General features: G+C 33.2%; 1 protein-coding gene and 1 non-coding gene across 2 annotated transcripts; both read right to left on the bottom strand.

Moving 5' to 3' along the window:
- Positions 1 to 240: 240 nt before the first annotated feature.
- On the bottom strand, positions 241 to 21,917 carry LOC106670783 (D-3-phosphoglycerate dehydrogenase). The gene is made up of 8 exons (XM_014401372.2): positions 21,657 to 21,917; positions 5,609 to 5,760; positions 4,043 to 4,108; positions 3,693 to 3,979; positions 3,093 to 3,199; positions 924 to 1,497; positions 723 to 854; positions 241 to 648 (listed from the first exon to the last, which is right to left on the bottom strand). Exons 1-8 carry the CDS (start codon positions 21,789 to 21,791, stop codon positions 515 to 517), a joined length of 1,587 nt encoding a protein of 528 aa, XP_014256858.1. The 5' UTR covers positions 21,792 to 21,917; the 3' UTR covers positions 241 to 514.
- Trnae-uuc lies at positions 2,596 to 2,668 on the bottom strand. The gene has a single exon. It is a non-coding gene; the product is annotated as a tRNA-Glu (tRNA).
- Positions 21,918 to 23,232: the final 1,315 nt, after the last annotated feature.

Genomic DNA, 23,232 nt, shown 5'->3' on the forward strand with positions numbered 1-23,232 from the left:
TCTGATATTAGTGTTATAAGAAAGTCTTGTGTTGATATTAAGGTTATAAGAAAGTCTTCAATTTGTAATTAGGCCATGTTCTAGTTTCCAAATAGAAGCTAAGGAAAGGTTATCAATCTAAAATTAAGTTAATATGAAAGTCTTCAGTCTTAAGTTTTGGTTGTACAAAGGTTATCAGTTTGAAATGTAGGTTATGCTAAGGTTATATAATGGTTTTTAGTCGAAAAATTAGATAGAAAATACAAGTCATACCGCACACATAATATATTTGTCTAATACATATTTTTTTCTTTTTCTTGACCAACATTTTTGGATGAATCCCACCTTTGGAAATAATGCGTACATTTCAAATTGGGGTTTATCGGGACAAATTGAACTGAATTTTTATATATTATTTATATTTTTTAATAATTTGAAAATAAATGACATGGAAAAATGAGTCTTCAGTCAAGAGTATGTTGATGGCTGATGATAACGAGGGGGTGAAGTGAGAGGCGGGTGATCCCTTTCACTCTCATACGTACGACTTCAGGTTGTCCACTTTGACCTGCCTCGTGAGCGGCGAGTGCGTCTGCACCGAGATCCAGACGCTCTGCCCGAGTGCGACGGCCATGTTCGTGACTGAAGCGCCGTTCTTCACCATTTCACCTGTCGGAGGGTAGAAGACGTTTAAAAATAAAAATAAATAAAAAAAGATTGGTTTGAAGTTGAAGTTATTTTACCGATCAAATTGGCGCAGTCTTTCGGAGCGTCGGACCCTTTGAAGAGAAGGGTGTTCTCGTTGAGCGGGACGCCCGAGCTGAAGACGCTGTCGTCGATTGACAACAACCAACTCTCGCCTCCTCTGCTCGTCCCTTTATTTTAAACATTAAAACATATTATTAACTAATTATTAATTAAAAGATTAAAAAATAAGTGAATACCTGCGAGAGTATGGGTTGAGGCGTTTGTGACGATCTTAAGGGAGACTTGTTCCTGTAGATCGTCCGAGTCGGCCGTGTGGTTGAGCGATAGCTTGAGCCCGGCTTCTTGAGCGAGCAACGGCGCGTTGATGAGGTTGAGCCCGTTTTGGCACCTTGAGCCGAGCATTCCGGAGAGTACGGCAGTCGTGAGGAAGCGCATCTTTTTCGTCATCACGCCCTGGGTGAGGAGCTCGAGGGTGACGTCTGCCCATTTGGTCTCGGGGCCGACCAGCTTTGCCGCGATGGCGCCCATCGATTGGCCGAGGGAGACCCAAGGCGCGTTGGACGGGTCGCGGAGGTCGCCTAGGATCGGGGCGTTGACGACCCCGGTCACGGAGAAGCCGGAGTCGGGCTGCGACAGGGCGACGAGCTGCTCGGCGATCTCGACGGCCACCCTCACCTGAGCCTCACCTGTGCTCGCGCCGAGATGGGGCGTCGCGAGCACTTTCGGGTGACGCACGAGCTCCAAGAGCCAGGGCGATTTAGGAGGCTCCTCTGAAAACACGTCCAACGCCGCTCCTCCACAATGATTCGCCTATTAAAATTTAATAAAAAAGCATAAAGATTTTTGGTGGACTTAAAACTCATTTTGAAAATTTGAGTCCTAGTGATATAAGATTTTGAATATCACGAATATTTTTTTATGATGTGTGTTACGTTTATTGATTAAAATTTTGAGTTTTTTGATGTGATTTGATTTGGCCGAATAGCTTATTTTTGTTGGTATGTGTAAAATTTGTGTCTGTGTATGTGTAAAAGGGTGTCAGTTGAATTTTCAAGTTGTAATTTCAATATTTGAAATGTTTGTTTTAAATTTGTGAGTGGCCTTTTTGTACGTTTTTGACGTTGGTTGGGTTAGCGCAGCGTTTGTGATGTTAAAGTTATTTTTTATGTCAGAAATTGTTGTTTTGTATGCGTTTTATTAAGAAAATCCGTTGATTTGTAGAATATGCTAATTAATATCCGGTGGTGATATATTTGTTAAAAACCCATGTTGGTTATGTTGCTCTCCGGTACATATGGGTACTTTTTTTAGTTACCGGTTTTTAAAATAATTTCTTGGATTCGTGAGGAGCGTGAATGCGATAGTTTTGGAAAACACCTTGTTCATTTATTTTAATCGACGTTTCGACCTTTATTCGGGTCTTCTTCAGGGCATAAAGTTGTGCTATTCTTGCGGTGTCATATCGATGTTGTATGAACTTTTTGTGCTTGTTTACAACTGTGTTGAGTTTTTTGTACGTAGTCACCCTTATTGAACTGTCCACTGTTCGTTTCATTTTTTCCGCTCAAAGTATGACCATATCTGGGTTATTTGTAAGGAAAACGCACACCCCCTCACGCCTCTTCCGTCGGGCATAATTCATAAATGGTCGATCATATCAAAATTTTCCTTTCGGTAAAACAGGCATGAAATAAGCTCTAGAAACGAACTAAACAATAACAATGTGGGATTCTCATTTAAAATAACAAAGTTAGTGTCATTACCCAGCTAGATGAGCAAGAATGTCAAATCTGTCCCCACCAAGTGATTCCTAGACAAAATTAACTCGGGGCTTGTAAAAGTCCATTTTTTCCCTAAATTTAATTTTTTCAATTAATTAAGGTTTTTAGTTGAGATAAAAAAAGTCGATGTGACGAGCGGGATTCGAACCCACGACCTTCGGCTAGAAACGCCGCTACTCTACCACCTGAGCTATCGTGACTTCGATCCACTCGGACACAACTTCCCATCTGACCCCACCTTTTGAATTTTCCCTCCTTTTAGCCATTTTTCAAATATCTAAATTTAATCGTTTTCGGTTTAATTGGACTATAGAAGTCTTTATAGTATCTTTCAAAAGATATATGACCACTAATCATATCAAAAAAATCCACGTTACGTAATAAAAATTATTTACTAGTTTTTTTCCCTTATGATCTATGCATATTAACCATAGTGATGAATTCTTGTATGTGTGTTCACATTTGGGGGGGGGGAGGGGGTTATCGTGAAAAAAGGGCCAGAGGCGACGGTGGGAATCGAACCCACGACCGCGGCGTCTATGAGCCGAGAGTCTCTCACGCTAACCACTCGGCTACCGCGGTCCCCCATTATTTACTAATAGTAGTAATAAAAAATAAAATTACCTTGAGTGAGTTAAGCAGGGCTTTTTCGTCGACGATCCCACCCCTGGCGACGTTGACGACTTTTACCCCTTTCTTACATTTCGCCAACGTTGTTTCATTAATTAAATCTAAAATAAAATCAAACAATTAAAAAGAAAGAATGATGTGGAATAAGAAAATATTTGACTTGAATGCTTGACGTGAAATATCAAGCAGTACTGACCTTTGGGGTCGGTCCAACTCCAAGTTAAAGTTAAGTTTAAAAAGCTTAATAATTTAGTTATTCAGATATCGTGAGATGCGGTCGGGTGAGATGTAGGTTTCAGAAAAACATTTTCTTTATCGTGCCAACGTTTCGATCTTTTATTGAGATCATCTTCAGGGCCTGGGATTTGCAAACAATGTTTACATTTAACAAATACATTGTTTGTAAATCCCAGGCCCTGAAGATGTTCTCAATAAAAGATCGAAACGTTGGCACGATAAAGAAAATGTTTTTCTGAAACATACATCACACCCGACCGCATCTCACGATATCTGAATAACTATCGATTAACGGTCACTAATCTCTACACACATAATAATTTAATTAAATTGAATTTTGTAAAAATTTAAATTTACTTCTTGTCTGTGGGATGAGGGGAGTGTGTACTGTGATGTAGTCGGCGACGGGCCAGATCTGCTCCAGATCCGCCTTCTCGATTCCGAGCGCGCGTGCCTGCTCGGCGTCGACGAGCGGGTCGAACCCGACGACCTTCATCCCGAACCCGCGCATCCTCGACGCGACTTCGCGCCCGATTCGGCCGAGCCCGAGCACTGCAAGCGTCTTCCCCTGGAGCTCGGAGCCCGTGTACAGCTTCCTGTCCCACCTGCCTTCTTTGAGCGACTGGCTCCCCTGGGCGACGTTCCTGTCCGGGTTTGAGACAATTTGAACATTTCGACTCGGAAAATTGAATTAAAAAAAAAAATACCTGGCCAGGCTTGTTATAAGGGCGCAGGTGAGCTCGCAAGCGCTCACAGAATTTCCTCCCGGAGTGCTGAAAAAATACAATTTTTAATTTAAAAAAATTTAAGAATTTAATAATTTATTTACAAATATGTACAAAAGTGTGATATAAATGTTTCAGGCTCCCTGCCTATAAACTAACTAAAGTTGTACAATTGAAAAAGAATTATTTATTTGTAAAGGAAAAAAAACCTTAACATAATTTAAGAGTAACCTTAAAACAGAAAATGTTTATTTTATTTTTTTTACGAGGGTTCTCAACAGCACAGGTCATATAAATCCTCAGGGTGCCGGTGTTTTTGAAAAAAAGCCGATTTGTAAGTATGTCAGGTTCGAATGCAGGACCGCTGGATTCGAACCCGGGACCTTTACCTTACAGTGATGAGCGCCGTGTCAACGACGAAACCTTGCGGCCACCGACGCCGTTAGGTTAGGTTGGCTTATTGTTTTTTAATAATGTGGTACCAGAATAGGTAATGGTCCTCCGGGCCGGATGGAATCATACAATGATTTGCTTTAGCCCTTAGACTAAAAATCTCAAGATAAAATTAATGGCGTTTCGTTTTTAGTTGAATTATTTTTGCTAGTTATATACACTGATAGGCAAAAAATTACACCCAATTGATTTTTTTTTTTCATTTTCTCGATAAAAGAAAATTCTGCCCATAATTTGTCTCAATGTTTTTACCTATAAATATTTGTTTATGCTATGTTTTAATTGATTAAGGTTTTTAGTTGAGATAAAAAAGTCAGTGTCACGAGCGGGATTCGAACCCACGATCTTCGGCTAGGTACGCCGCTGCTCTACCACGCTATCTTCGATCCACTCGGACACTAACTTCCCATCTCAACCCCACCGTTTGAATTTTCCCTCTTATGTTTTAAATTGGGAATATCAATTAGAGGTAAACACACTTAATCCTTAATCCAAAACAAGGATAAAGGATTTTTCAATGTTTACTCTTCAAGGAATTTAAAATTTTTATTCAGTCTCATTTGACTTCTGAAGCAATAAACTGTTTAGTTTTGATCTTAATTGTAATTTTGAAACTTAAAAATGTCACTTAGTGCTGAGGATGTTGGGCGTGGTGTGGCACTTGACGGATGTTCCATCGGGTATACGGCTATTGCCATTAGAGTTCCCTATGAAACTTCGCGAGAGCCGTTAGACCTTTTATGTTTCAATACAGGATGAAAGTATTTTTTTGTTAGTGTTAGAACCTGACGAGAGTAAATTAGTATTCATTTTATGTATATTTTCAAAATAGCAGGCAACAGTATTTGATTTATGATTAGGACTATATGCATAGTTGTTTAAGGACTGGGAATTATTTAAAATAATAGGAAGGATATGTACAGGGAAAAAATTCAAATCGAACCAAACTGACGCAATTGAACACCTAATTCAACGATAATGTCAAGGCCTCGTGGATTAAATAAAATTACGTAAACTGATTAAAAACCATTGATAAGAATAAGAAAAAAATTTTATCTTCGAAACCGTGAAAATGTTGTATAATATGAGGCTCACTTGAGCACGATGACTCCGCGCCTTGTCGCCGCTTCTGTGTCGATGTTGTCGACTCCCGTGCCCGCCCTGCCGACGACTCGGAGCTTTGCGGCCGCCGCCAGGACTTCGGCTTTCACCTTCGTGTCAGACCTGACGATCAGGGCGTCGTAGTCCTGTTGCAAAAAAAAAAAAAAAATCGAATTTATTTATATGAGCTTTAAAAAAATAAGAAGTTTGAAATCCTGTTTATTTTGATATAAAAATTATAACTGCGCGAGAAACCGTTCTTGAGAAATTTGCCTTCAAAGTTAATAAAAAGGCCCCTTATCAAAATGAGAGAGAAAAACACCATTTTTTGCATCTAATATTAGGAATATCTTAAAAATCTATTGAATGAAGTTTGTACAGCTTGAAATTCTGGTTCTTTGCGTACAAAAATTATATTTTTCCAATAAAGTATTTTTTGAGAAATTCGCTTATAAAGTGAGAACATGGCGATCAAGTCATGACCAAAGTATAATAAAACAGCATATTTACGCGTTTTTCATTAAGAATATGTTAAAAATCGATTAAATGAAGTTTGTTTAGATTGAAATCTTGTTTCTTTTGACACAAAAATAATAATTATGCAATAAACCGTTCTTGAGAACTTTGCCTTCAAAGTTGATAAAAGGCCCCATATCCAAATTAGAAAGAAAACACCATTTTTTGCAACTAATATTAGGAATATCTTAAAAATTGATTAAATGAAGTTTGTAGAGCTTGAAATCCTGGTTATTTTCATATAAAAACCATAATTTTCCGATACAGTATTTTTTGAGAAATTCGCTTACAAATGGAGAACAGCGAATATGAGACAAAACCAGCATATTTATGCGTTTTTCATTTAGAATATTTTAAAAATTTTATAAATAAAGTTTATAGAACTTGAAATCCTGTTTCTTTTGATACAAAAATTATAATTGTGCAGGAAACATTGCTAAGAAATTTACCTTCAAAATTAATAAAAGGCAAAATTAATTAAAATAATCGAGACAGCATTTTTTTGATTTTAATGTTAGGAATATCTTAAAAAGTGATTAAATGAAGTTTGTAGAGCTTGAAATCCTGGTTTTTTTCATAGAAAAATTATAATTTTCTGATAAATCTTTATTTAGAAAATATCTTACAAAGTGAGGACATGGCGATCAAGTATGAACATGGGACAAAACCCAGCATATTTATGCGTTTTTCATTACGAATATCTTAAAAATTGTGTAAATAAAGTTTATAGAACTTGAAATCCTCTTTATTTTGATACAAACATTATAATTGTGCAGGAAACGTTCCTAACAAATTTACCTTCAAAATTAATAAAAGGCCCCTTATTAAAATAATCGAGACAACAGCATTTTTTAAAATTTTAATGTTAGGAATATCTTAAAAATTGTATAAATAAAGTTTATAGAACTTGAAATCCTGTTTCTTTTGATACAAACATTATAACTGTGCAGGAAACGTTCCTAAGAAATTTACCTTCAAAATTAATAAAAGGCCCCTTATTAAAATAATCGAGACAACAGTATTTTTTTAAATTTTAATGTTAGGAATATCTTAAAAATTGATTAAATGAAGTTTGTAGAACTTGAAATCCCGGTTCTTTTTATACAAAAATTATAATTCTCCGAATATTGTTTATTGAGAAATTCGCTTACAAAATGAGAACTTGGTGATCGTGTCAATTCGTTCATGGGCGCCAATATTTTGTGCGAATATTTCAATAACGGTTGAATTTTTAAATAATTTTTCAATAACGGTCCATAAGTATAATTTTTATTAAATCCATCCATCGTGGTCCGATTGACTAATTAACTTTTTTTCAATTAATTAATATTTATGAAAGGTACTGGTTGAGAAAAAAAAGTCAGTGTCACGAGCGGGATTCGAAACCAAGACCTTCGGCTAAATACGCCGCTGCAAGTAGTAGAGTAGCGGCGTATTTAGCCGAAGGTCTTGGGTTCGAATCCTGCTCGTGACACTGACTTTTTTATCTCAACCAATACCTTTCATAAATATTAATTATAATTTTTATATTGAAATGACGAGGATTTCAAACTTTACAAATTTATTAGACAATTTTTACAATATTTGTAAAAAAAAAATTGCTATTTTTAACAGATGGCTATTGCGTCAGACTTAGACTCCTGATAACTCGAAAACGGCTTAAAGAGCAATTATGATTTTTATATAATTACAGCCAGCATCTCACCCTCGACGAACTCTATTTAAATAAGTTTTAAGATATTCTTAATGGCAGACATAAAAAATTGGTGTTTTGTCACATATTTTGATAAGGAACTTTTTTCTTTTTTTTCTTAGTCCAATAAAGACATCGTAAAATGTTAATTTTATCAAAATAAGCAGAATTTTAAGATATATAAACTTTATTGAAACAAGTTTTAAGTTTTAATAATAAACGAAAAAATTTATTATTTTCTAAATACTTCGGTATGGTGTCATGCACTTGAACGCAAATTTCTCATTAACGGCTTGTCGCAAAATTATAATTTTGATATCAAAGAAGCAGGATTTTTTGCTGTATAAAGGTTATCTGAATTGTTAATACATTCATAATGAAAAACGCAGAAATATGCTGTTTTATTATACTTTGGTTATTCATACTTGATCGCCATGTTTTCACTTTATAAGCGAATTTCTCAAAAAATACTTTATCGGAAAATTATGGTTTTTTTATATGAAAAGAACCAGGATTTCAAGCACTACAAACTTCATTTAATCAATTTTTAAGATATTCCTAATATTAGTTGCAAAAAATGGTGTTTTCTTTCTAATTTGGATATGGGGCCTTTTATAAACTTTGAAGGCAAAGTTCTCAAGAACGGTTTATTGCATAATTATTATTTTTGTGTCAAAAGAAACAAGATTTCAATCTAAACAAACTTCATTTAATCGATTTTTAACATATTCTTAATGAAAAACGCGTAAATATGCTGGTTTCTCATATTCATACTCGAACTGACATGTTCTCACTTGTATAATATGAATATAGTATATATAATAGTATATAGTATAGTATATATAATATAGTATAGTATATATAATATAGTATAGTATATATAATATGTAGTATAATTTTTATGCTAAAAGTTTAAGAATTTTAACCTCTATAAACTTTACATAAACAAGTTTTATCATATTTTTAATGGCAGACGCAAAAAATGGTGTTTTTCTCGGTTACTTTGATAAGGGGCCTTTTATTAACTTTGAAGGCAAAGTTCTCAAGAACAGTTTCTCGCACAATTATACTTTATATATATATAACAGGATTTTAAGTTCTAGACACTTTATTTATCCAATTTTTAAGATATTCTTGAAGACAGAATGAATTTTTTAACTTATTTTGATAAGGAGCCTCTTGTTGAATTTCTAGGAAAATTTCTCATTAACACCGCAACGCACAAGTATAATTTTTATGTCAAAAGATTAAGAATTTTAAGCTCTATAAACTTAACAGAAATAACTTTTACGATATTTTTAATGATAGACGCAAAAAATTGTGTTTTCTCGCTTGTTTTGATAAGGGGGTCTTTATTTTGAAGGCAAAGTTCTCAGGAACGGTTTATCCAAGCACAATTATAATTTTTGTATTAAAATGACCAGGATTTCGAATATTACAAACCATTTAACAACTTTTGAGACATTTTTAATGAAAAAACGCAAAACTGACTTTTGTCGTTTATTTTGGTATGAAGCATTTTGCTGACCTGTTGGTAAATTTATCAATGAAGGCTTACCACACGTTTTCAAGCTCTACAAACTATATTATACAATTTTCATATATTTCCACAAAAAAATGAGGTAAAATGATAATGAATAAGCTTAGAGGCAAATTATCTCCAAAGACCCTAATTTTGAAATTTTTGAATTTTTCATATCCTGTCAATGGTATAACATGGCTGGAATAATTTTCCGAAGTGATTTCCTTAGTAGTTTGCCTTCGGGACTTGAAAAACACGACGCCGGGTCGTAAAACATGCGGGTTTTATTATTTTTGCATTAATCGTACAAAGCTTGAAGGTTTTTTCGAAATCCCGTTTCAAATCGATCGTTCAAATAGCTATTTGATCGGTGTTGGAATAATAGTTGAGATTTGAGCTGAACGCGAAAAAACCCCTGGCGTGGTGAATTGTCGATGTAATCGTATTTAGAGAGCAATTTCGCTTATCTCGAGTGTTGGAGATAAAAAAAAAAAATCAGCAAACACAATAGATGGCTTTCTTCTCTTTGAACGTCCAAGGTTGCCGGATGATGAATTGGAATCCCGGAGGACCAAAACAATTTAAAAATTTGGCGAAATCTTTTTGCACAGAGCTTTCTTTACTCTGCGAGGATTTAGGTTTTTTCCTTTATCGGTTGAGGCCGGGGGTTTTTTTTTCTGACTTGCCTGGACAGTGCAAAGACCCCTTGCAATCGGCCTTGGGCGAGAAACCGATAAACCTCATCACTTTTATATTTTTCGAATTTATCGTACGGTTTTAAAATTGGCAGGTTTAAGTCCAACGTGGCAACTTGAAACTTTGAGCTTTTATTAGGAATATCGTAATAAAAGCTCAGAGTTTCCAAAATTGTATAAGTAAAGTTTGTAGAGAGTAAAATCTTTTTTAGGTTGGTACTGAAATTATAAATGTTGGTTTTTCTTGAGAAATTTGCTCCAATGAACAGAACAGTGCGCCCATAAATGAATAAGTACAAAAGCGCAGATTTTACCTGATTTAAAAAAAAATTAATATAAATATCTGACTATTGTTTAAGTGAAGCATGAACTTTTGGTTGTTTTTTATACAAAAATTACGATTGTATCGATAAAACTTCAAAGAGAAACCTACTAAAAAAGTCAAATTAAGTGACAAAACAATCAATTTTTGCATTTATTATTAAGAATATTTTAAAACTCGTTTCAATAAAGTTTATAGAGCTTAAAATTTTGATTCTTTTGCTACAAAGGCTTTTTATTAAAGTAAGTGTACAAAAAATTCCATTCTTGCGTTTATTAATAACAATGTCTTAAAAACCGTTACAATAAAATCTGTGCAGTTTAATAGCCCGGTGATTTTGAAACAAAATTTATTATTTTGCGATAAAAAGTTATTGAGATATTTTCCTCTTAAGTCAGAACAAGATTCCCATGTTCAAATGTGTCCAAAATAGCCCATTTTACATAATTTTTGTGTGCAAATATTGTGAAAATTATACTACTAACATTCTAGCATAGTTTGTAGGACTTGAAAACCTGGTTCTTTTCAAGCCAAAAATAAAATTGTGCGATAAATCTTTACTGAGAAATTAGCTTGGCAAAGTGAGAACGTAACAGTCCAAGAATGAATATGAGAAAAAGTCAGCATATTTATGGGTTTTTCATTAAGAATATCTTAAAAATTGATTGAAGGAAATTTGTACAATTTGAAATCTTGGTTCTTTTCATATCAAAAATATAATTGTACGATAAGCCGTTCTTGAGAAATCTCCCTCGAAATCAAGCACAAGGGCCTCATCGAAACAAGAGACAAAACAGTCCATTTTTATGTTTATTGTTAGAAAGGAATACCTTAACAATTATTTAAATAAACTTTTTATGTAAGGTTTTGGTTTAAAGGAAAAAGTTAGTGCCACGAGCGGGATTCGAACCCACGACCTTCGGCTAAATACGCCGCTGCTTTACCACTTGAGCTATCGTGATTAATTAATTGAAAGAAGTAATTTGGTCAATAGACCACTAAATATAATGGATTTAATATTTAAATAAAGCTAGTTCAGCTAGAAATCCTGATTCTATTTATATATAAATCACAATTGTGCTATAAGTCTTTGTTGAGAAATATTCAAATTAAGAAAATGGCGCCCAAATATTAATATTTGACAAACGACCGTTTAAAAAAAAACAATTTACAAAATATTTTTGAAAATTGAAATCTTGATTTTATTAACATAAAAATAATTATTGCGCGATTAACCGTTTTCGGGTTATCAGGGATCAATGTCTGATAATGACGGCATAGGCAAGTATGTGTCAAAAACAGCCGATTTTTACATTTTTTTACGTTCAAATATTGTCAAAATTGTATAATACGTTTTGTACAGTTTGAAATCCTCGTTCTTTTGATGCAAAATTTATAATTATGCCGTTTATTTTTCATAATTGTAATTTATTTATCAAAATCGTACGTGTCGTAGTTCGTAGATCGATTACTCCCCGATTATGACGTCAGATCGGTAAATCGGAAATCTTTTAAAATTTAAATTTTTAAAGTATAACAATCATTAAGGCGTGTCAGTATGCGTTAAAAAAATTAAATAAATAAAAAAATAAAAGTAGAAGGTGCCAGGCTACTGAACTCTTGTCTAATTTTCAAATAATTTAAACTATTTTTCAAAATATTAATAGGATTTTTGGATATTAATGGGTTTTTATTTTATTTGTCTTGGTTCGATAATGTACGTCATTTGTGAAATAGTTTTTGAGACAAACAATTGTTACATAACTCAATATCTAATTGTCAATTCAAGGGCGAACTATCTGGCAATCAGACTTGTTCAACGACAACATTTCGGGCCGCATTTATTGCATATATTCAAATAGTTCTCTGCCTTTTTTGTAAAAATAATAAGCAGGGTAAAAAATAAAAATAAAACAAAATGGAAAAAAATCTCCACGTGGTTAAACGCTGGTTGTTTCCTGGTCTGTCCAGTCTAGATTTCTCCCACTTGGGCTTCGAGTTCCCCAGGGCGAGAAATCATGAAAAAAACAAGAAGAACAAATAAGAAGAAGCAAGATAGAAAAGTTGGATGGAATTAATAAATTGCGCGCAGTTGAGCAGAGAATGGTCTGAGTAAAATCGACGCCCTTGAACTCCCCATACAACATCATTCACTGCGTTTATCTCGTGTACCTAATAACTTTTTATTAGTTTACTATTTCAGTTTTTAAATAGTGATTTTTGTTGAAAAATTTAGTTTAATTCTGGCCAAAAAGCCACTCGTACGTGGCAGGCCGTTCCGGTTGAAATTGAAACAAGTCAGAATTGCTCTACCCAATTATAATTTTTAATTATTTTTTTTTTTGTAAGGAAAAGTTTTTGACCGTGAAATCCTTTTTGTCTAATTATAACAATTTTTCAGCGATGATCCGTAACAAGGAGCTTTAAAGCATTAAACATGTCGCATGTCAAGGAAGGGCGAAACTCTTCTCTTCGACCTCCAAGGCTTTAGGGTCGTGGGTTCAATTCTCGCCGTCGCCTCTGGCCTGCGCTTTCTCCTTTCCTGACTGTGACCTCAAAAGGTCAGAAAGAAACGGAATTTGATTAGCTCGTATCTTTCCCTGTCGTGTCGTCGCCAATGGAACCAGAAAAATGTAGTCCCGTGTTTTTTCGGCTTCTTCACAAGGGCATATGACACTAGGGGATAGTTCGAACCTATGAAGGTAGGATCGGAGCTTTCCAAGTCTCTGGGTAACCATACATCCAACTGGAAGGTGGCTGTCCTGCTGTCTGTTAGTATGCATTTGATGCATTACCATTCCTCTTTGTTCCAATTTTCTTCCCATTGGGTGTACATCACTTGTCTACATCGACCATATAGGAGAGATTCCGTAGCTCTGGAGTAGATAGATGAAGATGTATTAGTCGGGGTGTATAAATACTGTGACCTAAGCTGTTGTATACCCAATTGCCTACAGCACATCGGTGATTCCTATTTAATCAAAGAATTTGATTAGTATGCCCGGTTTCAGGGGCTGAATTTCTTTTACGGTCACATTGGACGTCCGAAACCTCCTGCGGGCATGTAGCACCACAGTTTGTTCATAGGTGTTGGTGTCTCCTCTGCTATATTGCAGAATTGGGTTATCCCAATCTTCTTTAAACGCTTTGTTTGCAGTGTCCTGTTATCCTGTTAGGATACGCAGTTTTGCCCTGCTTCTCTTGATAACTATTACTTCTTTCCTTACGATATGTTAGGAGATTCTTGGTCCTTTCTCTTTGTTAGGAGGTTCTTGGATTGTTTGTATCCAATGAGTGAGTTCCATTGTTTCCTCATTTTCTTTTTATCCATCTGAGGTACTCGTTGGGTTTCTATGCCACAGAAGGGTTCGGGGTCCTATCAGCGGTATAGCAGTCTCTTTTCTTGCAAGGGAGTCCGCTTTCTCCTCGCCTTCTACTACCACCTGTGACCCAGCAGAGGCTGACTTTGTTCTCTTATTTATTTCGAATAAGTTGTATACAACTAAAGTGCTCAGGGGGGAACTCCTCTAGTTCTTGGTATCCATTAAAAAACAAAACTAAAATAAAAAAAATGAGTCCAGTGTATATTATTTCGAGGACTTCACTTCCCAAGCCCCATACACTTTTGAAGTACTTGAAAGGCTGTTGATAATTAGAGTGCATATTGTTTTGAAGTATTCTATTTGGTAGTTCCAATTAAATCTTTCAACAAAATATACTCCGAGATGTTTAGAATGTATGCAGTTTTTATTCCGAAATCGTGAGATGCGGTCTGGTGTGATGTAGGTTTCAGAAAAACATTTTCTTTATCGTGCCAACGTTTCGATCTTTATTGAGATCATCTTCAGGNAATGTATATTTTAAATTTATTTTAAATTTAAATTGTAGGATGTGGAAAGGCCCTGAAGATGATCTCAATAAAGATCGAAACGTTGGCACGATAAAGAACAATTACACAGTGCAAATTACAATAACAGCTCATTGCACGAGTATAATTTTTATGTCAAAAGTCTAAGAATTTTAAACTCCATAAACTTTACAGAAACAAATTTTAAGATATTTTTAATGATAGACGCAAAAAATGGTGGTTTTATCACTTACTTTGATAAGGAGCCTATTGTTGATTTAATACAAAAATTTCTCAATAAAGACTTATTACACAATTATAATTTTTTCTATTTAAATAACCAGAAATTTAAGCTCTACAAACTATGTGTGGTGATTAGTGACCGTTAGTCGATAATTATTCAGAAATCGTGAGATGCCATTTTTCTTTATCGTGCCAACGTTTCGATCTTTATTGAGATCATCTTCAGGGCCTTTCCACATCCTACAATTTAAATTTAAAATATACATTATATNTAACTAGTGGAAAAACTGTATTTTCATTTAAAACCTTCACCAACAACAGACATAAAAACTAAAACTTAAAAAGGAATTTTTCATCTATAAAATAAAAATAAAAAACAGGCTGATTTTTATATGAAATTAATTAAACCACGTAATTTTTTTGTTTAATTGTCATTCCATCAGTGAAGAAGTCCTCATGTAATCATTTTTTTTTTTTTTTTTTTTTTTTTTTGAGTGCGAATAACACATTTGTTATTTCAAAGGTACTCTCTTCTGTGAGCATTGCGGTGATAAATAAGATTAGAGGGTTAAAAAAGATTATAAAAAAAGCCCAGAGATAATTGAAAATTATAATTTTTTTATGAAAAGAACCAAGATTTCAAGTTGTACAAACTTCAATTAATCAACTTTTAAGTATTGCTAATGAAAAACGCATAAATATGCTGGTTTTGTCTCATATTCATACTTGATCGCCATGTCCTCACTTTATCAAGCGAATTTCTCAATAAAGTCTTATCGAAAAATTATAATTTTAGTATTGAAAGAACCAGAATTTTTTTACCCTATAAACTTTATTTATTCAATTTTTACGATGTTCTTAATAATAAAATAAAAAATCGGCTGTTTTTTTCAAATACTTGGGTATGGGTGTCAAGCTCAGTTTCAAGTTGACAAGTTGGCCTTAAACCTGCCCAGTGAATTGTTGAAGAAAGCTTTTAAAATTTAAATCCCTACAATAAATTCGAACAAATATAAGTGACTCGCTTTATCGTGTTTCTCGCCCAAGGCCGATTGCAAGGGGTCTTTGCACTGCCCAGGCAAGTCAGAAAAAAAAAACAAAAAACCCGGCCTCAACCGATAAAGGAAAAAACCTAAATCCTCGCAGAGTAAAGAAAGCTCTGTGCAAAAAGATTTCGCCAAATTTTTAAAATGTTTTGGTCCTCCGGGATTCCAATTCATCATCCGGCAACCTTGGACGTTCAAAGAGAAGAAAGCCATCTATTGTGTTTGCTGATTTTTTTTTTTTTATCTCCAACACTCGAGATAAGCGAAATTGCTCTCTAAATTACGATTACATCGACAATTCACCACGCCAGGGGTTTTTTCGCGTTCAGCTCAAATCTCAACTATTATTCCATCACCGATCAAATAGCTATTTGAACGAACGATTTGAAACGGGATTTTTAAAAAAACCTTCAAGCTTTGTACGATTAATGCAAAAATAATAAAACCCGCATGTTTTACGATCCGGCGTCGTGTTTTTCAAGCCCCGAAGGCAAACTTCTAAAGGAAATCACTTCGGAAAATTATTCAGGATATGAAAAATTCAAAAATTTCAAAATTAGGATTTTTGGTGAAATTTGCCTCCGAGCTTATTCATTATCATTTTACCTAATTTTTTGTGGAAATATTGTGAAAATTGTATAAGATAGTTTGTAGAGGACTTGTTTGAAAACGTGTAGTAAGCCTTCGTTGATAAATTTACCAACAGGTCAGCAAAATGCTTCTTACAAAAATAAACGACAAAAGTCAGTTTTGCGTTTTTTCATTAAAAATGTCTCAAAAGTTGTTAAATGGTTTGTAATATTCGAAATCCTGGTCATTTTAATACAAAAATTATAATTGTGCTTGGATAAACCGTTCCTGAGAACTTTGCCTTCAAAATAAAGACCCCCTTATCAAAATAAGCGAGAAAACACAATTTTTTGCGTCTATCATTAAAAATATCGTAAAAGTTGTTTCTGTTAAGTTTATAGAGCTTAAAATTCTTAACCTTTTGACATAAAAATTATACTTGTGCGTTGCGGTGTTAATGAGAAATTTTCCTAGAAATTCAACAAGAGGCTCCTTATCAAAATAAGTGATTTTTTTAAATTTTTAAATTTTTTTTAATCTGTCTTCAAGAATATCTTAAAATTGTATAAATAAAGAGTGTAGAACTTAGATTTCAGTGAGTAGAACAAAATATCTCAAAACTTGTTTCTGTTAAGGTTATAGAGCTTAAAATTCTTAAACTTTTGGCAAAAAAATTATACTTGTGCGTTGTGGTTTTAATGAGAAATTTTCCTAGAAATTCAACAAGAGGCTCCTTATCAAAATAAGTGATTTTTAAATTTTTTTTTTAATCTGTCTTCAAGAATATCTTAAAATTGTATAAATAAAGAGTGTAGAACTTAGATTTCAGTGAGTAGAACAAAATATCTCAAAACTTGTTTCTGTTAAGGTTATAGAGCTTAAAATTCTTAAACTTTTGGCATACAAATTATACTTGTGCGATGAAGCATTAATGAAAATAGATAATAAAAAAACAATAAAAATGAGACAAAACCAGCATAATGGATGATATATCATTATGCATATATTAACAATAATTCAGGGAACCTTTATACAGTTCGATATCCTGTTTCTTGTAATATCATCAAAATTATAATTTTGAGACAAGCCGTTAATGGGAAATTTGCATTCAAGTGCATGATCTGTATTTGTCACTGTAAATTTTTGCGTTTATTATTTAAAAAAAACTTAAATCTTCTTTCAATAAAGCTTCTAGATCTTAAAGTTTTGCTTATTTTGATCCATAATTAAAACTTTACGATGTCTTTATTGAAAAATTGGCCTGAGAAAAAAAGGAAAAGTTCCTCATCAAAATATGTGACAAAACACCAGTTTTTTAAGTCTGCCATTAAGAATATCTTAAAACTCGTTTAAATAAAGTTCGTCGAGGTTGAGATGCTGGCTGTAATTATATAAAAATCATAATTGCTCTTATCAGGAGCCCAAGTCTGAAAATGACGCAGTAGCCATCTGTCAAAAAGAGCAGATTTTTGGTTGCTTTTTTTCAAATATTGTCAAAATTGTCTAATAAATTTGTAAGGTTTGAAATATTCGTCATTTCAATATAAAAATTATATTTTAGGGACTTGAAAAATTCGATCAAAATATCAGGACATGGGGGTATTTATACAATTTTTAAAATATTCCTAATGAAAAAGGCATAAATTCATACTTGATCACCATGTCCTCACTTTGAAGGCAAATTTCTCAAAAACGGTTCATCGGAAACTTATAATTTTTGTGTGAAAAGAACCAGGATTTCAAGTTCTCCAACCTTTATTTAATCAATTTTTAAGATATTCCTAACATTAAACGAAAAAAATGTTGTTTTTTCTTCATTAATTGCGCCCATGAACGAATTATTACGAAGTACAAAAGCGCAGTTTTAACCTGATCTTTTGTAAATATGTAAGTGTTGTTTATGTGAAGTATGTAGAGCATGAAATTATTTTTGTTTTCATACAAAACTTATAATGTTTGAAAAAGTTTGCTTTCAAAGTCAATAAAAACTTTAGGGGAAAAACCTTGAAACTAAAACCTATATTGGTTGAAATTCCTTTTCTACAAATGCGAAAAATTCCAGTCTGATAAGCCGCCACTGAGAAATTTTGTAAACAAACAACCATCACACAGATCCCACTTGGAAGTAAATAAATGATAAAAACACTCCAATCTGAACAACGATATTCATTAGAATTGTATCCTCTAAAACGTACACAAACTATTTTAACATTTATTACGCCGATAAGGAATTTGTGTATCAAAGCACGATTTCCTGCTCTTCAAAGTTTATTTTAATCAAATTTATTATTTTATTTTTTAAATAGAGGATGAATAGGCTCTTTTGATACATTTTGGGTACGTCATGCAGCATAATTTAAAAACAAATTTCTCAACAACGGCTTGTCTCACAATTATACGTTTTATGTCAAAACAATCAAAATTTTATACTCTACATACTCGATTTAAACAATTTTTCAGATCTATTCACAAACTGGGTAAAAATTGGCGGTTTTGTCATCCGTTTAATGGCGCCACGCTCTAACTTGAGAGGCAAATTTATCAAGAAAAGCATTTCGCATCTTTATAATTTTCTATCAATAGAACCAGAATTTCAAGGTCTATAAACTTTACTTAAACGATTTTTCAGACATGTGCAACAAATCGGTTATAAATGGGCTATTTTGAACACATTTGTCCGTGGGCCACGTGCACTGACTGAAGAGGAAAATCTCTCAAGAATGGCTTATCTCATAATCATAATTTTCTTAATAATAAACATAAAAATGGGCCGTTTTGTAACTTCTTTTGACAAGAAGCTGTTTTTTTTCCTGACTTCTTGGCAAAGTGCTGAATAAAGTTTTATCGCGCAATCATGATTTTTATAACAAAGGATTCAGGGTTTCACTCCCTTTAATCATTATTGTAAAGAAAAATTGGAATTGGAGGAAAAATTGGCTGTTTTGTCAAATATATGACTATCATGTAGAAATTTAAAAAAAAGTAAAAATATTTAGAAAAAAAACCAGATAAAAGTGAGATTTATCACTTAATATTTTATGGGGGGTAATTGTTACATCAAAAGAACGGTAGAATTAGTATGTACGATATTTACATATAATCAGTGAAAAAAAAAAAAAAAAAAGGCTCTTTGGTCTCATATTCATACTTGCTTGCCAGGTCCTGAATTTAGTGGCGAAATTCTCAATAACGTTGCATGGCGCAATTATAATTTTGGCATCAAAAGAAATAAGATTTCAAGCTAAACAAATTTCATTTAATCAATTTTTAAGATATTCTTAATGAAAAACGCAGAAAAATGCTGGTTTGTCCTATAATCGTACTTGAACTGACATCAACTTTGATGGCAAAGTTCTCAAAAACGGTTTATCACACAATTATAATTTTTCTACCAAAAGAACAAGGATTTTAAGGTCTGTAAACTTTATTTATACAGGTTTTTAAAAAATAAGATATTCATAATGAAATACCCATAAATATGCTGGTTTGTCTCATATTCGCTATGTTCTCCATTTGTAAGATAATTTCTAAATAAAAACTAATCGGAAAGTTATAATTTTTCTGTGAAAAAAAAACAGGATTTCAAGCTCTACGAACTTCATTTAATCAATTATTAAGATATTCTTAATGAAAAACGAAGAAAAATGCTAGTTTGTCCTATAATCGTACTTGATCGCCATGTTCTCCATTTGTAAGATAATTTCTCAATAAACACTTATCGGAAATTTATAATTTTTCTATGAAAAAAACCAGGATTTCAAGCTCTACAAACTTCATTTAATCAATTTTTAAGATATTCTTAATATCAAATGCAAAAAATGGCGTTTTCTCACTTATGTTGGTAAGGGGCCTTTTATTAATTTTGAAGGTAAATTTCTTAAGAACGTTTCCTGCACAATTATAATTTTTGTATCAAAAGAAACAGGATTTCAAGTTCTATAAACTTTATTTATTTATAAATCGTGAGATGCGGTCTGGTGTGATGTAGGTTTCAGAAAAACATTTTCTTTATCGTGCCAACGTTTCGATCTTTATTGAGATCATCTTCAGGGCTCAAAGTGTTTGTCTTCTGTGTAATTGTGCCATTCTTGTAACTGGGCACTCTCGACACGACACGCAAGAATGACAATTGCACAGAAGACAAACACTTTGAGCCCTGAAGATGATCTCAATAAAGATCGAAACGTGGCACGATAAAGAAAATGTTTTTCTGAAACCTACATCACACCAGAGCGGATTTCACGATTTCTAAATAAATATCGATTAACGGTCACTAATCACCACTCATAAACTTTATTTATACAATTTTTAAAATATTCTTAATGAAAAATGCATAAATATGCTAGGTTTTGTCTCATATTCATACTCGATCGCCATATCCTCACTTTGTAAGATAATTTCTCAATAAAGACCTATCGGAAAATTGTAATTTTTCTATGGAAAAAACCAGGATTTCAAGCTCTACAAACTTCATTTAATCAATTTTTAAGATATTCTTAACATTAAATGCAAAAAATGGCGTTTTCTCGCTTATCTTGGTAAGGGGCATTTTTTTAACTTTAAACGCAAATTTCTCAAGAACGGTTTCTTGCACAATTATAATTTTTATATCAAAATACACAGGATTTCAAGCTCTACAAACTCCATTAATCAATTTTTAAGATATTCTAATATTTAACGCAAAAAATGTTGTTTTCTCGCTTATTTTGATAAGAGGCTTTTTATTAACTTTGATGGCAAAGTTTTCAAAAACGGTTTATCGCCCAATTGTAATTTTTCTATCATAAGAACCAGGATTTTAAGTTCGACAGACTTTATTCGTACAATTTTAAGATGTTCTTAATATTAAAAGCAAAAAAGGTGTTTTCTTGCTTATTTTCGTAAGGGACATTTTATTAACTTTAAAGGCAAATTTCTCAAGAACGGTTTATCGCACAATTATAACTTTTATATCAAAAGAAACAGGATTTCAAGCTCTGCAAACTTTATTTATACAATTTTTAAGATAATTATATATTAAATGCAAAAAATGGTGTTTTCTCACTTATTTTGATAAGGTGTATTTTATCAACTTTGAAGGTCAAGTTCTCAAAAACGGTTTATCGCGCAATCATAATTTTTGTATTCAAAAACCCAGGATTTTGAGTCGTACAAATTTTATTTGCACCATTTTTAAGATATTCTTAATGAAAAACGCAGAAAAATGATGGTTTGTTCTATAATCGTACTTTATCGCCATTTTCTCACTTTATAAGCGAATTTCTCAATAAAGATAACAGAAATTTATAATTTTTTGCATGAAAAACCATGATTTCAAGTTCCACAAACTATTAAAACAGATTTCTACTGTTTTTGGAATAATTTTTGCAAAAGGGGCTTTTCTTTCGTCTTTCTTTCTGCAAATTTTCAACGGTTGGATGGGACAAGAGTCGTGATTTTTCCCGTCTTTTTTTTTAATAAAACAGGAAAAACTAAAAAAACCCGAAGAGTTTTTTTTGCGGAAAATGTTAACACTTTCTTACCGGCTTGGGTGAAAAATTATTTTCTGAATGGGATAGGAGAAAAAAAACGTTAAAAAAAGAACTCACCTGAATTTCCTTGATGAGTTCTTCCGTCGAGAGTTTGTACTTGCATGTCACGTAGAAACCGTACTTCTGGAGGAGATGGACGCAGGTCTCGTCGACGGCGTCGCTCACAAGAACTTTGTGGAGTGGTAGAGCCATTCTAATTGTTTAAACAGTTTCCCTTTAGAAGAATAATAATTAACAACTAAAAAGAATTTTTTTTTTTGGGGCGGAGGATACAACTTTGCCTAGACTCCTTGGCCGAGGAGAGTCCACTGTTCAATGAGCCGGCGGGGGCACGGCCAGGATTTTGTACACCATCCCCACCCCAGGCCTTTCTTTTCGCGTTTAATTCGAAAATTGCTCGAGGATGAAGTCAATTTAAAATTTTTTGGCAAAAAAATTCACTCAACCGATCACTTATTAATTTAACTCATTCTCATCCGAACTCATCACACTCTCCTTCTTTCTCTTTGACTCATCACTCGCACTTAAATTTGCGAGAATTTTTTAAAATAATATTAAGAAAATGACCTGATATTTAAACTAAAACTATAAACACCACGATAAGGTAGGGGGATCGGTGGCCTCAACGGTTTAGGCGCTCATCGCTGCAAGGTAAAGGTCCAGGGTTCGAATCCAGCGGCGCTGCATTCGAACCCGATGTACATACCATCCCTTGCTTTTCTCTCATATTTATACTTAATCGCCATGTCCTCACTTTGTAGAATTTCTCAATAAAGATTTTTCGGAAAATTATCATTTTTGTATGAAAAGAACCAGGATTTCAATCTCTACAAACTTTATTTAATCATTTTTAAGTTATTCATTATATTAAACGCAAAAAAATGTTGTTTTCTCGCTTATTTTGATAAGAAGAAGGAAAATCCTCAAGAACGGTTTATTGGTCGATTATAATTTTTGTATGAAAAGAACCAGGATGTCAAGCTCTACAAACTTCATTTATTCAATTTTTAAGATCTTCTAAATATTAAACGCAAAAAAATGGTGTTTTCTCGCTTATTTTGATAAGAGGCCTTTTATTAACTTTGTAGGCAAATTTCTTTAGAATGGTTTATTGCACAATTACAATTTTTCTATCAAAAGAAACACGATTTCAAGCTAAACAAACTTCACTTAATGAATTTTTAATATATTCTTAATGAAAAACGCGTAAATATACTGGTTTGTCCTATAATCGTACTTGATCGCCAGGTTCTCACTTTGTCAGCGAATTTTTCAATAAAGACTTATCGCACAATTATTATTTTTATAGGAAAAGAACCAGGATTTCAAGCTAAACAAACTTCATTTAATAGATTTTTAACATATTCTTAATGAAAAACGCGTAAATATGCTGGTTTCTCATATTCATACGCGAATTGACATGTTCCCACTTGTAAGTGATTAAAACAAAAAAGACTTATCGCACAATTATAATTTTTGTATGCAAAGAACCAGAATTTGAAGGTCTACAAACTACATTCATTCAATTTCTAAGATATTGTAATTATTAAACCCCCAAAAAATGGTGTTTTCTCGCTTATTTTGATAAAGGGCTTTTTATCAACTTTGAAGGCAAAGTTCTCAAGATCGGTTT

The sequence above is a fragment of the Cimex lectularius genome, unplaced genomic scaffold (assembly GCF_000648675.2).
Source record: "Cimex lectularius strain Harlan isolate CLEC.00 unplaced genomic scaffold, Clec_2.1 scaffold21, whole genome shotgun sequence".
NCBI lineage: Eukaryota > Metazoa > Arthropoda > Insecta > Hemiptera > Cimicidae > Cimex > Cimex lectularius.